Source organism: Triplophysa dalaica, chromosome 17 (genome assembly GCF_015846415.1).
Source record: "Triplophysa dalaica isolate WHDGS20190420 chromosome 17, ASM1584641v1, whole genome shotgun sequence".
Classification (NCBI taxonomy): domain Eukaryota; kingdom Metazoa; phylum Chordata; class Actinopteri; order Cypriniformes; family Nemacheilidae; genus Triplophysa; species Triplophysa dalaica.
Genome location: NC_079558.1, coordinates 1410476 through 1428187, shown reverse-complemented (window position 1 = coordinate 1428187; position 17712 = coordinate 1410476). Strand labels below are relative to the sequence as shown.

Below are 17712 nucleotides of genomic sequence, written 5' to 3'. Positions count from 1 at the left end.
AAACCACAACAAGGCAAAATCTATGTGGTTTTACTTGTCTTATTTGGTTTTGCCAGATAGATGGATGGATGGATAGATGGATGGATGGATGGATAGGTAGGTAGGTAGGTAGAGGAGAGAGAGAGAGAGAGAGAGAGAGAGAGAGAGAGAGAGAGAGAGAGAGAGAGAGAGAGAGAGAGAGAGAGAGATACGGATGGATGGAAGGGCAGACAGACAGACAGACAGACAGATGATAAATGATATATGGATGGAAAAATAGATAGATTGAGAGATGGATTTACCATTTTCAACCCAGAATCAAAATCAACCAGAATAAAACAGATAATCAGAAAAATAAAAATAAGTTTAAGTGCTAATGTGCAAATAATAAACATACAGTTGTGTCTCCTGTGCAGTGCAATTCGCGTTTGGAAGGTGCATGCGGAGTTCTACCAATCAGCGCCACAATACATGTTCCCGAGGCCTTTGATTGGCTCTTATAACGTTGACCAACCAGACGTCTCGTAACTTGTAGGGCGGAGGCGATTGGTTGGCTGCTTGCTCGATCCAGCTGATGGCAGGGGCTTGAGAAGTGTTGATATCTGACTGGATTTTAATTGATATTTATTTATTTGTAATATTAATGGGAAAAGTACCAGGTTCATTTGGACGAACGTGATGACATGTCTTAATATATTTCATATGTAAGTACACGTCCTTTTCTGATCTTTAGGAGCAGCTGTTAGCTCGTTAGCATTAGCCGTTAGTGTTGATACATCGATAGCTACGGAACAACCTCGTTATTTCAACGACACTTTGTGTATTTGTCGTTGACAGTTAATCCCAAACTTAATAAAAATACAAACATATATAGAATATATACCAGTACTAATGTAATGGCACAAATGTCGCCGTTATTGAGCTAAGTTAAACCGCGCGAGCAAGACCAACACCAACACGTCAGGGGCGCAATAATATTGTATATGCAACACGCATGAGTTTTTTAGTTAATCGGCAATACGCTTCTCCATACATTAAATCCCTAAACTATTTTTATGCGTTTTTATCTGTGCTTACCTTTGCACTCACCTTTACTCTTAGTTCTTCTATATGGCATGATCACATGTTTGGTGTTCTGTTTTGTAGCCGTGTCTGATCCATGCGTCCGTCAGCTGAAGCATCCAGGAAGAATGCAGCCACTAAGTAGAAGAGATGCTGGAGTTTGGCATCAGACGAGAAGCCTGCTCTACAAAAACCTGCTTATCAAATGGAGGACCAAACAACAAAGTCTTCAGGTGCTTTTCACGTTTCGCTCACGTGCATTCTTCCCTTTGTGGATGCATTATGATCTGTGGCACTATTGAAGCGTTTCTGAAAACACTGACAAACTCTCTCAGGAATTGATGTGTTCTTCTTTTAATGTTGATTTAAACTGTCAATTTGATTTCATACATGTTAGAAGATTGTTGGAAGATTGTTGGTTTGACATGTCAAGAGGATATCACAATGGAATCAGCAAAAACATTGTTTCAGTCTGTGTGTAACTGTTTGTATTGTAATAAAGAGGAAAGAAACAAAGGTGGCACTATCTAAACATTACTCTCCTTCTCTCTCTCTCCAGTTCTGTGAGTTTGGGATGAGATTTGTTTGGCCTACCAATGAAAGATCTTTAGTTTACAGTATCGGTTTGGTTTGGTGACACCAGTGGCACAAAAACAATACAACTGACCATGAAACGAAGGTGTAAAAGTGCTCGGAAAGTTGAGAGCATAGTCTTTTAAATGGTAGGATGGATCTGTGGGTGTACATTTTATTTTATTTTACTCTGCTATGAGTCTTGATCAAGACAATTGGTCAAGTATGTCTATGAATCTCTGGCTAAAATAGATAAAAGCATCATCTAACTGACTTTAATAGATTTAAACACAATTTCCTGCTTCTGAAAGCTAGAAGTATGGACTTAATTCTATTGTTTGGTAATTCTGCCTCCTCTGGTGAAATTATATTCTAATGTCTTCTCAAACCCATTTATGGCTCAGAAGTCTTAAAACGTCTCCTACCCATCCTACAGCGTTCTCTCCTTTCTTCTGCTCACGTGTCCATGCATATTTTATTTAAGGTAACTTTTTCTCTAATGTATATTTAATGCCTTTAAAACTCCTGCTTTTTTCGCGAAGGGCAACAAAGGAGTCATTTAGAATTAAAAGGCGGTTAATGATTGTGTTTTCTACTGTTGGTCATATCTGCACTTGGCATCAACACACAGTTTTTTTTAAACAGACATTGTTAAGGGAAGCTTGATCCATCATTAAAAGCTTTCAGAATGGACAAAAGTAAATTATGCACTAATCATGCTCGGGGCTCTTTGCCAAGCGGCTTCACGGCTGTATTGATTTTCCTAGAGGTGGAAATACAGAAGCAAGTTGTGTTGCTCTATGCGGAGATGTTGGGTGAAATGGTCTTTATCTTTGTAGTAAGTGTAGATATTGAACCTAGATATTCTGATCCACTGTTATTTTTTGCAAAGGATTGTTTGGCAGTAGAGAAAATGGTGGTTTTATTTTTGGCTCACAAAATCTCCAGAATGTTATCTACCCTTGGGGATCTTTTTTATATTGCTTTGTAATAGATGTAACACTCGTTGTGGTACGATAAACAGCATCATCTAGGAGGACCAAAAAAGTACACTCATGTCACGGTGGTCATGTGTTTATTCTGTTCCTAGGGCATTAAGTCAAGTGTCGGTAAAACATAATACAAATTTGTTTTCTGTATGACCTTGTGATTCTTGCTGATGGAGATTGAACTGTTCTTCTTGTGTACAGGAACTGATCCTGCCCTTGCTTCTCTTGGGTCTTCTCATCCTCATCAGCACTCTCAACCCTCACGTCTCATACGGCAGCATCAGCACCAAGGAGCTGGAGTATGAACATGACCTGTCAATCAAAGGACTCGGTTACACTCCCATCAACAATATCACCACTCACATCATGGAGGAGGTGATACGGGAACTACGTGAGTCTCCTTAATAACAGATATAGTAACCAAGCAGGCCTCTTTACTCGCCTAACTTAAGTAAAGTAGGCTTTTAATGTATTTGAATACATCACTGTTTTTATTTTGATTCCTCAGACTTGAATGAGCCTCATTTGGAAACATTTTCTACTGTGGAAGATTTGGAGAATGCCAGTCGCTATGAACCTGATGGCTACGTGGGAGTGGTCTTTTTGGACTCCATGTCGTACCGACTTCGATTTCCCTACAACCAACTCCCTCTTCCTAGTGATTTCACTGAGTCCATAAGTGAGTGGCGCACCCTGTTCAACTTCCTTTTTGAACCATTCATTTTAATGGATCAATTATTCAGAAAAAGTAAACATGTGTTCTCTGACCTCCAGCAAGCTGTTATACAAACTATGTAAACTGCCGTGCCGGCAACTATTGGTACTCTGGATTCATACGTCTGCAGTCCCTCATTGATGCTGCCATCATACAGGTGATTTTGATTAATTATTGAATTGCATTTAAGCATGTTAATACTCTGTGGCTAGGTCTGCCTCAGGTGTGAGATGAATGTGACTTTGACCTTTGCAATCTACGCAAACAATACAGTTATCTCTACACAGTGGTAGGAGATAAAGCCTATAGGTTGCGCAAACCTTTAGTGTGAATTCTGTTGTGATTTCACACAATCCAGTGTGCTATTTAGGAATCCAGAGTTTTTATTTACAATATCTATGCTTTCAAAGTAGAAGCCCCTTCAAAACATGTCTGTTTAAAGTATTCTGCTGCAGTGTTGAATTTATCTTATACAAAGTGGATATCAAGGCAGCTATGTTGTAAAACCCTCTCTCTTTCCTTTCTAGATGCAGACTAAGCGTCCGGTGTGGAACGAATTGAAAGTGCGAGCTGTGATGATGGGACATCCGGGTTCTGTAGAGGTCCAGAAGTTCCCTCATGCCCTCATCTCCATCTACTTGGTGCTGGCATTTACACCCTTCGTCTCCTTCCTCATTGTAAACGTGGCTGCTGAAAAAGAGCAGCGACTTAAAGACACTATGGGCATGATGGGATTGTATGACTCTGCGTTCTGGTTAGTGCACTATTTCATGTCAAATTGTCCATTGCTGATGTTTAAAATATAAGTAATCAAGAATTTTTATTTCAGGAAAATATTCATTTCTTTTTAATCTTTTATAAAATGTGTACCTTAAAACATAATTCAATATTTGAGTTTGTCTTTTTTTGCGTTTTTTATTTTAATCAGGCTTTCATGGGGTCTCCTCTATGCAGCGCTGGTGATGACAATGTCTATTCTCATGGCTGTTATAGGAACCTGCACCCCGCTCTTCTCCAACAGCAACTTCTTTGTCATTTTTCTCCTCATCTTTCTCTACGGAATATCCTCTGTAAGTCATGGCCATCATCTGGTCAAATCCTGCACTTCCAAGCATTAAGAGGTTGCAAAGTCATTTAAGTGATTAGTGATTGGCTGGATGTCTTTATTCATTTCTGCATACATTAAGGATTAGTCATGTAAGTGGGTGGTGGGCTAATTTCCTGTTAAGCACGTTATTTGTTTTCAGCTTTTCGTATTCCTGGCAGAAGTCTGCGGATAGATTTCTTTAATGTCAGAGGGATGTGACATAGCGGTAAAATGTATGCAGAAATCCAATTTAATTAAGATTTTTATGAATACGATCTAATAAAATGAAATGAAAATTGATGTAAGAGAACTTGATGTGTTCATCAGAAACTGATTGGATGGTGATCTGTCTGTTACAGAATGTTTTATGATGTCAGCCAAAATGAAAAGTTTTTTCCAAAGCGGAGCAAATTCTTACCTTTAGATCAAAGTTGAGATGTTTTCTTGTGTCTTCATCCTACAGATATTCTTCTCCTTCATGTTGACACCCCTGTTTAAGAAGCCCAAGTTTGCGAGTACGGTGGGCTCCATGCTGACCGTGGTGTTCGGGTGTCTGTCTCTCTTCACCGTTCTGATAAGAGATTTCCCCCAATCTGCAGTCTGGCTCCTCTGCCTTCTGTCTCCGAGTGCATTCTCCATCGGAATCGCCCAGGTAATGCACTCAGACCCGTGCAGGTTTCTGGTCGCAGAAAAAAGACATTGAAGTGTAATTAGGCATTATTTTGTGTTCTTGCACATGTGAAGGTGGTGTATTTGGAAGCTCAGGGTGATGGGGCAGTGTTCTCCTCTCTGCGCAGTGGTCCTCATCCACTTTATGTTCCTATGATCATGCTGTTTCTAGACTCCATACTCTACCTGCTGTTGGCCATTTACCTGGACCAGGTGCTACCAGGTAACCACTAGAGCAGGGGTTCTCAACCATTTTGATCCCAAGGCCCCCCCCCCCCCACTGTATTCAACAATATTCAAAGGCCCCTCTTCCTCTCACAAAATGTCTACCCAATAAAATATTTAGGAGCTTGATAATAACTGGAAAAGTGTTTATATCAATATAAAAATGGACTTGTCTTATTTGAAATTATTAGTCATCCAGAGGTCACCTTGGAAGTCCGCAGGGGCCCCCTTGTTGAGAACCACTGCACTAGAGTCCAAATATTTTGCATAAACACAATTCAACACAAATTTTGAGGTTTGACCATTTTACACGAATCTCAATTTCTGCCCCCAGGTGAGTTTGGTACAAGCCGCTCCATGCTGTACTTCCTGCAGCCGTCCTATTGGTCAAAGCGGCGTAAGCGCTATGTGGAGGTGAGCTCTGTCTATGAAGGGGAGGTGAACGGAACCCCTGTGACTGACGAGTCAGTGGAGACGGTCTCCTCCGAGTTTAGAGGCAAAGAAGTCATCAGGTACATACTTGAATCGCAAAAATAATTCTATCCTGTTACCTTTTATAATAGATCACTTATATTTTCAATGGGTCAAATTTTTGATAGCTTTTGAAGCAGTGTACTGAAAGCCATTATTACTTTGTCAATCGATATTACGTTGATCTGAACAATAAAGGGATTAAGGCAGTCCCTGGGGAACAAAAAGAGATGTTTTTAAAGCAGATATGTGATGAAATCATCCCAAACCCAAAGATTTGGGTCAATGCTTCATCGTCCTTCAGGAAGGAAGTGTCGTGCTGCCAAAACTGCAATTTACTATCTACCACGAGCGTTCTGAGTCTTTCTGTCTTTATAATTCATTAGAATCTGCAATATCCGTAAAATCTACAAAGATAAAGACTGCACGGTGGAGGCTCTGAGAGGTGAGATGTTTATGCATTCATAGAACTAGACTGTTTTTCTGTATAGTTGAGAGAAAGAGCTTGAACTATAAACGGGTGTGTTTGTGTTGTCAGTGAAAAAGGACATTCCCAATCCAATGCAATGACTGGGGATCACAAAGATGTATAAAGAAAGTAAATTGGGTTGTTTGGATTCAGTGTTAACTTTATGACCAAATTACACAGTCCCATAATGCACTTGCCTGGTCCTCAAAAAACAGTTTTATAAAGGTCTTAATCTGATGTGTAGGTGACTTATTTTTCCTTCATGTCATCTCAAGGTCTGACCTTTGACATCTATGAGGGTCAGATCACAGCCCTGCTGGGTCACAGCGGAGCAGGAAAATCCACCCTCATGAACATTCTTTGTGGAATCTGCGCACCAACAGAAGGTCAGACATGTAAAAGCTATAACGCTCATTGTTTCACCAAATATATTTTTATTATGATTATGAATTATTCAATTCAGTAGGGATATCCCTGAACTACTCTGCTCTCTTTCCTATATGACTGTGTACTGTGTTTTACGCCCAGGCATGGCCACCATCTATGGCTCCCCTGTGGCGGAGATCGCGGATGGAGCCGAGATGAAACAGCTGGTCGGTATATGCCCCCAGTTCAACATCATCTTTGATGTGCTTACCGTAGAGGAACACCTTAGGATATTTGCTGCCATCAAAGGCATCCTGCCCTCTGATATCGACGGTGAGGTAGGTAACTCATCATGGTGGATCTGAAAACCATGTCAACTGACTGCAAGAGCAGGAGCATATTTGACCCTAAATGCATCAAGATACTTATTAACTTGCATCCATTATATTTTGCATTTTATGAAACGATGACCACCCATGATGTTGGTTCCAAGTTATGCCAAGATCAATTTAAAAAGAATAGGAAGTTTATTGCAACAGCGTCAGCAGTGTTGATGTCATTTAGGATCTCTCTTCCATTATGAGTAGTGTAGTTCTTCACTGAGAATTTGGCAATTCATCTAAATACAATTCAACATAGCATGGCTTATCTTCGAATGACTTATACTTTATAATTTCTATAAAATTAAATTTATTTTAACCTCCCAAATGGTTGTTATCTTTTTTACTAAGGTAAGGAAGGTTCTTAAGGATCTAGATTTGGAAAAGATTATGGATGCTCAGGCGAAGAACCTCAGTGGAGGCCAGAAAAGGAAGCTGTCAGTGGGCATCGCAATTCTTGGAGACCCAAAGGTAAATGTCTTTCCATTTATACCTCTGCTTTTGACAGCATCGTTCATGTGCTTATTAGTTTTTTTTGGCTGAATCAGATACTTCTTCTGGATGAGCCTACAGCTGGTATGGACCCAGTGTCACGTCATCAGGTTTGGTCTTTACTGAAGAGCCGTAGAGCAGGCAGGGTTACTGTTCTCAGCACTCATTACATGGACGAGGCTGATATACTTGCAGGTAGTACTTTTTACCCCTGCGTCATTTTCATTAGTTGCCTGTGTGTCAATCTTAAACACCTCTTGTTTTCCATCGCATAGATCGTAAAGCCATCATTTCTCAAGGGCAGTTGAAATGTGTTGGCTCCTCTTTGTACCTGAAGACCAAGTGTGGGGTTGGCTATCATCTTAGGTCAGTTCTACATTCTGAACAATGCTTTTTTACTTTGAAAGGACCATATGTTTGTTGTTGTATTTTGTTTTCTCTGATTCTTAAAACCAGGTTCATTATTGTGGGTTTGGAGCCTCATTTTTTGAATGTCAAAGTTCTTCCTTTTTGTAAATTTGACCGTTCCTCATATTTCCCTTTTGAGACTAGTTTGGAAAACTTCTATTTATATCTGGTTCTGTATGTCTATTTTTATGTGGCTTCTGGCTGTGGCTCTAATTGAAACTGTGGTCGTGAACCTCCCGCAGGATGTCGGTTACTGAGGGCTGTGGGGTGGATAACATCACATCACTGGTCAAGCGGCATGTTCCCAAGGCTCAGTTGTCACGGCAGCAGGAGGCTGAGCTGACGTTCACGTTGCCTTTCGAGAGCATGGAAACTTTCCCAGGTCTCGCTTCAACTGGCCTTCATGTCACCATCTGCCACACTTCCGCTGCCATATGTCCCGGAGAGCAACAGATTGTGTCACGCTCTCTTGTTTTACGGATGTTTTTTATTTTATTTATTTATAATTGCTGTATAGATTTATATATGTAGTCGTGGTGTATGAAGTCTCTGTTATTGGCTGGTTTCAGGAGATGGTTCAGGGTTTCTTCAGTCAAAGACCAGAAAGAAGTATCTGGGAACTTAACGTTTTTAAAAGCTGTTATATAAGAAATGAAACCGTAGTCATGGAAATTTCTATAGGAAATCGGTTCTTAAAAAAATTCCCAATAATAAACGGGTGTTGCAGTAGTTAACATCTGTGTTTAGAAAACCCATCTAACTTATCTCATTCTGCCCTACAGGGCTTTTTGCTGAGCTGGACTGTCGCCCTGACCTGGGTGTGAATAACTATGGCGTCTCCATGACAACATTAGAGGATGTATTTTTGCGTCTGGAAGCAGAAGCAGAGGTGGATCAGGCCGGTAAGAAGAACACATACTCGAACCTGCTTATCTAAGATCATCTGCTGTGCTTAGATGAAAATATGGGTTCCAAATGAACCAGCATAATGTTCATTTTTTTAAAATATTTAATTGATATCTGGTTACGTGATATACCTTTTACGTGCCTTCCAGATGTCTAATGCAGACTCTGTCTGTCCTTTTTTATTGGTAGACTACAGTGTGTTTAACCAGGAGAAGGTGGATGAAGGGGGAGATGCCTCCTCTCTGGATGATACAGATCAAAGGCTGCTCACCTTCTCTGACAGCAGGCAGGATGCAGTAACTGGCGGTGCCCTCTGGAGGCAGCAGTTCAGCACAGTGGCTTGGCTTCATATGCTCAGCCTGCACAGAGACAGGAAACCCATCGTATACAAGTAAACACACTTTGACAAGTGATTTTTTTATTACACGCACATGTGAGAGGTGTCAACACCCATTAATAAAACCTATTTACTCACGGCTTTTGAAATGTTTTCTTCTTTTCCAGTGTTACACTATTCCTGGCTTTCTTGTCTGCAATGCTGATTCTGTCTGTGGCCACTGGAAACATTCAGATTCACTCTCCCGAAAGACTGTTTTCACCCATATACCTACTGCACCGCAACGAGGCTCCCCGCAAATACGTCACGAGCCTGCTCGTGCAGAACTCCAGCGGTCAGTAATAGAAGTCTGCTTTGAGGACATAATAAGGGTTTTTCCTGGCTCAAAATGAGGCGGAAGTGGTGCCTTGTGTGCCTTGTGCACACGCACGTGTAGGCCTATCGTACCTTTAAGTGGCATAAACAAACACTTATCAAACAACTTAAGCGTTCTAAAAGTGGTAAATTAAGTTAAAACATTTTTTTAATATATTTAATTAATTCAATCAATCTGACAATTTGTTTAAAATCAAATTGAAGCTTTTATAATTTTTTAGCCCACAAGAGTCAACTGAATTTATCAGTCTTCCTAAATGAGCAAAGCTCATTCACATTCTGCGGGGGTTTTTTATGATTTGTGTTCAATTGCGCCGCCCAAGAGGCGTAATGCCACAACTGCAGTAAAAGCAGTGCTTTTGTTGACGACTGACACCCGACATCATTTGATGAGAGTCGGAGGCGGCACGTAGCCTCCTTTTTTATATGCAGGAAAAACCCTGATAATTATAATGGAGGAAATTTGAATACGGTTCATCTGAATGTGTGTGTTGTGGTAGATTCTGACATTTCAGGGTTCATCCGTAATGTGGAGTCACAGAACATTAAAGTAGAAATGATGAGTAAACCAGATTACATGTCTTCTGCACCTGTGAGTGCTGCCATCAATGTGACGGGAACCATTAAGGTGAGAAAGCAAAGCATTTTTAAACAAAATGCAAACAGAATTTGATGAATGATCTTAAATGTTGACTTACTTTCTCTTTGTACGACGAACAGGATTTTACATACATTTTAGCATTCAACAGCACCACAGTGCACTCTTTGCCCATGGCTGTAAATGTTCTCAGTAACGCCCTTTTGAAGGGCTTTAACGGCACTGGACACATCAGAACATGGAGCAAACCTTTTGACTATGTAAGCAAACAAAATTAATCAAGTGTTGTGACTTCAGAATATTACTGTTTTGTATTGAACATGTTTGCCACTATGTTCATCTGGATTTAAGCAAATCCCAGACAAGACTTCCTACGCTCTGGTTTACATTGAGGCAGGCATTCTGGGAATGCTGGCTGCTGGAATGCCTGCCTACTTTGCCATGGACCACACAAGAGACAGAGAGGTACGAAAATGCCTGCAAAACCAAATGAAATGCTATTTCACTTTTATTAAAGGTGGATGTTTCAGTTTTTACATCAATTCTATGTTTATTAATATAACTGATGTGTCTTTGCCGTGCATCAGTTGAAGTGTCGCTCCACCCTGAGGATCTCTGGTCTTCTTCCCTCTGCGTACTGGTGCGGGCAGGCAGCCATTGACGTTCCCTTCTATTATCTCATCTTGACCTGTATGACCTCCACTCTGTTTGCCTTCCATTCCACAAACCTGCTGACTTCCCATAACGTCATGTCCGTGGTAAGAAAATTCCGCATCCTGAGCTCACGATAAACCTTTAAAGATTGATTGACGCGCCGTCACGCATTTATATTTGTCCGATCGTAGGCTCTGTGTCTGATCGGCTTCTCGCCAGCCATGGTTCTCTTCACGTACTGTGTGTCCTTCATGTTCGTCAGAGTCCAGAGCAACAGGGACTTCTTCTCAGTGGTCTCCATGATGGTGAGCCCTCGACAAACTCTCCATCTAACTTCCAACCTGCAGTTATTAATAAAAATAATCCTTACGAGTAAATGTTTTTATAAAAGGATAACAAAAAAGTGTGTATTTTTCTTTCTTCCACAGTTGTGTGTAGTTTCTGCATCCATAGTCCAGTTGGCTCTTGTGAACGAAAGCACAGGCTTGGCTCGTGTTCTACACAACGCATTGTGTTTCCTCAGTCCGCTTTACCCTCTTATGGGCTGCCTTAACTGCATTACCACGGTAACACTTTACGTTTGGTGTATTAAAGTATATGAGCATGCATAGTATGCCATTTGAAGTAGAAATACCAAGTAGTTATAGTCTGGTTTGCTCATTTCAGGCCACCTTTCTTCCGTCTACGCATGAGGTGGATTTCTTGTGGAAGAACCTCTTCATCTCTGTTATTTCTGTGAGTTGAATATCTCATCTTTCAAAGTCTGTTGGTATGTTTTCTAATACACTGAATGTTTGTGGTGGTCTCTGTAGCCGTACATTCAGTGTATCCTGCTGCTCTTCATTCTAAGATGGTTAGAGATCAAATACGGAGGGAAGATCATGACGAACGACCAACTCTGCAGGTCTGAATCCAAACCATAACTCTTGCCTCTAATGTCATTTTGACAGACTTAGATTTTAATCAGTTTGGTATGTAGGCTTTGTTGTTCCTAATAAATAAGTTTGTGTCCGTTACCCAACAACATCAACCCTTTTTTAAGATCTTCTGTCATCTTTGTTATACTGTAGATGATGAAAATGTAAATGTCATATGATCAGCATCTCTCAAAAAAGCTCTCTTTTTCCTCTGCCTCCAAAAGGATTTCCTCCAAATCCAAAGATAAAGTTCAGAGGAATCCGGAGGAAAACTTAAGCGAGGATGAGGACGTGCAGATGGAGAAAGCCAGAGTGAAGGAGGCATTGACCTGTCAGTGCTGCGAGGAAGTATGTTACTACTTTTGTCTCTCTCTCCCTCTGTCTTATGTCACTTTATTCTCTTATAAAATATTAAAAACAAATAACCTCACAGAAACCAGTGGTGGTGGTGAGTAACCTGAAGAAACGATACAAATGCAGAAGTGAAGGTTTCTCGTTTGGCAAGAAAAGAAACGTGGCCACGAAGAACGTCTCCTTTTGTGTTCGCAAAGGTAAAATCCACCTTGGATTAGCTGGTGATGATTATGTCAGATAGGGCATGCCTTAAAAAAAATTGCTTCCATCGCAGGTGAGGTATTGGGTCTGCTGGGTCCCAACGGAGCAGGCAAAAGCACAATTATAGAAATGCTTTCTGGAGACACAGAACCCACTGCTGGACAGGTTTGTTCTTATGTTATAATTCTGTGTAATATGGTGTTTTGACTGTGTTCTACAAAGCATTTTTGTGTTTTCAGATTCTGATGGGGGATTATGGCACAGACTTTAAGCCAACAGAAAACCCCCTGGAGCATGTGGGGTACTGTCCTCAAGTAAACCCCCTGTGGCCTAGAATCACCCTTCAGGAGCATCTGGAGGTCTACGCTGCCATGAAGGGCCTACATCAGCGTGACATCCCAAACATCATTAAGCGGTACCAGATCTGTATTAAAGACACTGCCTTCTCTGTTCTTGAAGGGGTCGAAATTGGCGTCCCAATACTTGGCAACCCCATTTTCTCAATTTGACACTTTTTATTGTATAAATTCATTAAGCTCAAGTTCAACCAATCAATTATTGATGTAAGTTTTAAAATAGATGGTCCTGAACTAATATTTTAGTTAAAGTGTCACCTCTGTTAATGGTAGTTTACGTGATATGCTTATTTATTATTTTCTAGAGAACGAAAATATTCTGTTGCTTTGGATGAAATCGTCTTCTAAATGACTAAATGGTTTAATGATGCAAAATGTAGTTTGGTGGTTGCAAATATTCTCAGTTAACCAGCCATTGGCATTGTAAAGTTCATAAATGTTTTTAACATTGCCAATGTTTCGACTCTTCTCAGTGTGGTGAACGCTCTGGAGCTGAAGGATCATCTTTATAAACAGGCCAAAAACCTGTCTGCTGGGATAAAGAGGAAAGTAAGTTAAAAAAAAATGTCTGGTGTTGATGAAGAATAAACAGACTCTACCATATGTGTTTTTCTCGTTTGTCTAGTTGTGCTTTGCACTAAGCATGCTGGGAAATCCTCAGATAGTTCTGTTGGATGAGCCATCTACTGGGATGGACCCCAAATCAAAGCAGCGCATGTGGTAACTTTTTCTACAGTTTTAGGTTTTGTGTTGCAGTTAAATGTTGATATCTAGACATGCAGATATATTTTCACTTTTTTTTAGCTCTAGTATTATAAGGGATGCTACTGAATTTGTTGGATTTTATTCTGACAGGAGGGCAATCCGTGCAGCCTTTAAAAACAAACAACGGGGAGCACTTTTGACCACTCACTACATGGAGGAGGCAGAGGCTGTGTGTGACCGTGTGGCTATCATGGTTTCCGGTCAGCTACGGTAAGAAATGAAGGGTGTGAATGAGATCAAAACATTTCAAGTGAAAAAGCACACATGGCTAGTCCTTGCTTTAATTCATTTTAAACCAAAATAGGGCATGTTAGAATGTTGTATTCACCCCCTGCAGGTGTATTGGTTCCATTCAGCACCTTAAGGCAAAGTTTGGGAGAGGGTACAGCCTTGAAATTAATCTCAGGGAGGAGTTTACTGGTCTCCATCAAGCAGCGCTGTTGCATGAAGAGATTACGAATATATTTCCACACGCTGTCCGACAAGACAGGTGAGCTGGTTTTAGTAGCCTTAGATATCAATCAGAATTTTTGAAAGAAATTGTTCAATACGTCTTCGATCTTTCCAGTTTTGCAACTTTGATGGTGTATAAGATTCCAATGGAAGATGTGACGTCACTAGCCAAGTCTTTTGCCCAGCTAGAGAGTGGTAAGATGTAAATGGTGTATTTCAGGTTCTACAAGTACTTTCTGCTTGGAAGTGTTGTTAATCTCTAAATATGTTTGTTTACGGTTGGTTTGCTTCACAGCTAAACAAACCTTTAACTTTGAAGAGTACAACTTCTCCCAGTCGACTCTGGAACAAGTAGGTGACATTTGATTGACACAATATTCATGTACATGACACAGTGGAATTAAAGAAGGGACCATGACTATTAATCTCACCCTGTTCACACACACAATAATATTAACATTAGGTTAGTATAAACCTTAAAATTGTCTTTTTTCATTCTCATTACCGATACAGTTTTTTCTGCATTTAAATTTTTTTGAATCTATAATTTTTTATTAAAATATAATAAATAAATAATATCAATCTGTCTTCAGTATGATTAACAAAAACTTGCTTAGGCATCATGGCTTCTCTTTTTCAGCAAAACATGCTATGGGATTGACAGTTTTGGTAATGAGAATTTTTTAAGGCCGTTTTTGTCAAATGAGTTCTGTTTAAATGTCACAAAGTTTATAAATTAATGCTTTTAAACGTGTCGTACCTTGTTATCAAGGAATAAAATAAGATTTGTTGACACAAGTGTGTTTAAGACATCATGTCCGACATATGAAACCAAGATTTTTGAGAATCTCCCCAAAAAAGACAACACAAAACATACCGTCAGGAACTTTGAGTTTTAGTTTTAAGATGTTATAAATCAAATATGTTCATGTGTGCAAGAAACTTTATTTACAACATTATAACCGGTAATCCATAGCATTAGGCGATCAGTCTGTGCATGCATTCGTAAAGTTTTTTTTGCCATTGAGGCAATGGACTGCACAAAAATAGGTCATGTCGTATGAAAAGAGAAAGTAATGCTGTTTTTTTTAAAATATGTATTCAAGTGACATTTTTTATGCTCATTCATTGTTTATCTCCATTATTGTTAGTGCGGAGATAAGATACTTATCTCATGTCTTTCTGTAAATCGTGTTTAAGTGTATGAACATGTATTGCAGGTTTTCATGGAGTTCGCTAAAGAGCAAGAGAACGAGGAAGAAGAGGTCGGCTCTCTTAGCACTACCTTTCAATGGCAAAGACTGAGACAGGACGGCTCGGTGTCCATCAATCACACGGACAGCATAGTACACCAGCTATGAGCCAGTCCCTGAAACTCTGCTCCCTCTCTGTCTGACATCTTTTGCCTTAAGAGACTCACGCTGGTGAGACTCTCTGCAAACTGGACCTTGGAGACTCCAATGGCCACTATTACACATACAGAACATAGTTTGGGCCATGATACCTGTGATGGGTATTACCACGTTCTCGGATGGAGTCTTAAACACGGCTCGCGTGTCCATTGTTAGGACAACGCAAGACTTGACTTTTTTATGAAGGCATTTCATTTAAATTTCTCTCTCTGCAGGTGAGAGAGGATTTTAATGCATACCGTCGTTTCACAAGCCTCACAAGAGGTTCACTTGACATAAAGTCACCGTCCTCCACATACACTACTGGAAAATGTAATTGCATGGAGCAGGTTCCACATTATCGAAACAGTACCAAAGTCTCACATCGACGCCAAAATGATGCTCTTGGTGTCTGTAGCATGGGTATAAACTTGAGTCTATGTGTTCCAGCTATATAATGGATACATGTTAATGCAGTATATATTACATGCTGATTATAATCTGATGTGTAAGAAACCAGACGGAGAAGCTTTTTAATGCCAGTGCAAAACAGATTTACCAGCATGCAGGGGTGTCTCTTGTTATTTATTATTCTCTTTGTGCAAAGCAGCCCTGCAGGTGCATGGAAGCCTTTTCGTCTTTGCTGCACCCGGGAGATCTCAACGACTCCTTTCTCGATCACCAGCACACGATTCAGGCTTTTACACAGAGCTCTCCAAAGAAACACAGGGCTAAGAGCTCACAGCGATTCTGTCAGTGGGTATAAATCAAGATGGTAGCATGACACTGGTGAGGAGCTTCTCTCCGTTACTAACTGTTTATTTTTGTCCCGTTGTCAGATGGCCTTCCTTTAGAAGCTGTTTAATGTTGTCAATTTGTAACTGAGGAATGTAGTTTCCACATTCTGCACTGACCCATGTAGCCCTCCAGTTAGTCACATACTGGTGAATTGAGTTTTTGTTTTTAAAAGAGAGACAATAAAGGCAGATACTGTAAAGACTGTTGGACATTGAGCTTTGAATGTCGTACTGCCGGAGAAGTTCACATGCGTTTTTTTTAAATATCCAGTGTAGCACACTGTAAATCTTTTGAAAGGTTTTTGAAGAGGAACTCAAATGAAACTCTAGCGTTTATAATGGGATCGTTCCCTTTCTTTAAATACATACATCTTATATTTTATTCATCTTTGTTGTTCAATATAAAATGACAAGCAAAATTTATTTTGCCGGACTAATAATACAACTTCAGTTTTTAATATCCCTTTTGTTGTGGTAAAATATAATGAAATTATACAAATGTATAAAATTATACACATGCATAATGTTAAACCTTATAATTATATTACAAATTAATAGTAAAACAATATAATGGATCATATTTAAAATTGTATAAAAATGTACATCTGGGCGTTTCTGATCAACACTCAATTTTAAATGGTCAAGGACAGAATTCAGTTTTTTTTATTAGCTCTTAAACAATTCTAAGTCAAAAAAATGTGTTGAAATTATGGCTTCTTTTGGTGGTGGAACTTCAAAAAGATATTCGCTAGATATGCAGATGGGACAGTAATTTTATACATTTTTCAGGTTATTTCGGGTAATTTATTTATTTCCTATTTCGTTTTTTGGGTAAATTATTTTTAGTATGTGCAACCCATTCTATATGTTGAAAGGAGTGTAAATAAAATGTGGAGCAGCTCCTAATAATTGTAATCTATGCCTTGGTGGCATGTTGTGTGGGGATGTATGTTTGTGTGACATTTTAACTGCATTTAACTACTTTTTTTCCCAAACAGAGGTTGTGATATAATCAAACTCTTGTTGTCTTGTATTTTCTACCTTCGTTAATGGATAAATAATTCAGCACCTTTTTCAGCACCAGAAGATCATAACTTCACAACAGAAATGGCTATTTGTGGCTGGTGCACTGGGTACAGTGAAAGAACTTCCTTTTCTGCATTTACATATGTGTATGTAAATAAAGCAATTCTTTATTTAAGGCGATTTAACACCGAACAATGTCAATTCGTTGGATTATATTGAACGCTATCTATTTAACCAAGACCATTTTATCCTGCAAAGTGCAATATCCGAGTACTTTTTTTGCGTAATACATTATCTAGACTGTGTCATTTGCAAAATAACTGTTGTCCCCTTTGTGTCTTGCAGTACAATGTAGCCACAACTACGTAGAATTTTAGAAAGCTTTTCACTCTTTTCCCCTAAAGTCCTGCCCTTTGTATGCAAACATTTTTTTGGAAAATAAATTGCATTCAGGTTAATGTTAGCTTCTGTACTGGTGGATTGGAATAACATTTCATATTTACTGAACCTTTTGAAGTGATCTTATTGCAATTTAAACATGCAACCAACTAGCATATACTGTAAAGTGTGTGCCACGTATTTTGTATTTTGAAAACTATGTAGATAAAGTGCACTTGTTGAACCTGTTCTTGAGATTTGTTGATGGTAATTCTTTCCAGGTTTTGTTGTAGTAGGAGAGTGAATTCAGTCATCTTTT

General features: G+C 39.5%; 1 protein-coding gene across 1 annotated transcript; it reads left to right on the top strand.

Annotated features, from left to right (window-relative positions):
- The first annotated feature begins 513 nt into the window (after nt 1–513).
- Nucleotides 514–17648, top strand: abca5 (ATP-binding cassette, sub-family A (ABC1), member 5). Its single transcript, XM_056770656.1, has 39 exons — nt 514–683; nt 1126–1274; nt 2805–2994; nt 3112–3282; nt 3378–3475; nt 3846–4072; nt 4247–4388; nt 4869–5057; nt 5150–5297; nt 5634–5811; nt 6157–6215; nt 6515–6625; nt 6768–6943; nt 7337–7456; nt 7534–7672; nt 7753–7843; nt 8128–8267; nt 8668–8787; nt 8981–9182; nt 9296–9462; nt 10004–10131; nt 10224–10361; nt 10453–10566; nt 10689–10859; nt 10947–11060; nt 11184–11321; nt 11422–11490; nt 11568–11659; nt 11897–12020; nt 12106–12223; nt 12301–12392; nt 12467–12642; nt 13057–13132; nt 13209–13303; nt 13439–13558; nt 13686–13838; nt 13917–13996; nt 14097–14152; nt 15022–17648. Exons 2-39 carry the CDS (start codon nt 1170–1172, stop codon nt 15160–15162), a joined length of 4968 nt encoding a protein of 1655 aa, XP_056626634.1. The 5' UTR covers nt 514–683; nt 1126–1169; the 3' UTR covers nt 15163–17648.
- The last annotated feature ends 64 nt before the right edge of the window (nt 17649–17712 follow it).

Bases quoted from the DNA above. Each gene is read 5' to 3' on its own strand.
- abca5 (XM_056770656.1), top strand. From the start codon at position 1,170: ATGCAGCCACTAAGTAGAAGAGATGCTGGAGTTTGGCATCAGACGAGA. The intron at 3,476-3,845 runs GTGATTTTGATT...TTTCCTTTCTAG, and splicing joins TTGATGCTGCCATCATACAG to ATGCAGACTAAGCGTCCGGT. The intron at 12,393-12,466 runs GTTTGTTCTTAT...TTGTGTTTTCAG, and splicing joins CAGAACCCACTGCTGGACAG to ATTCTGATGGGGGATTATGG.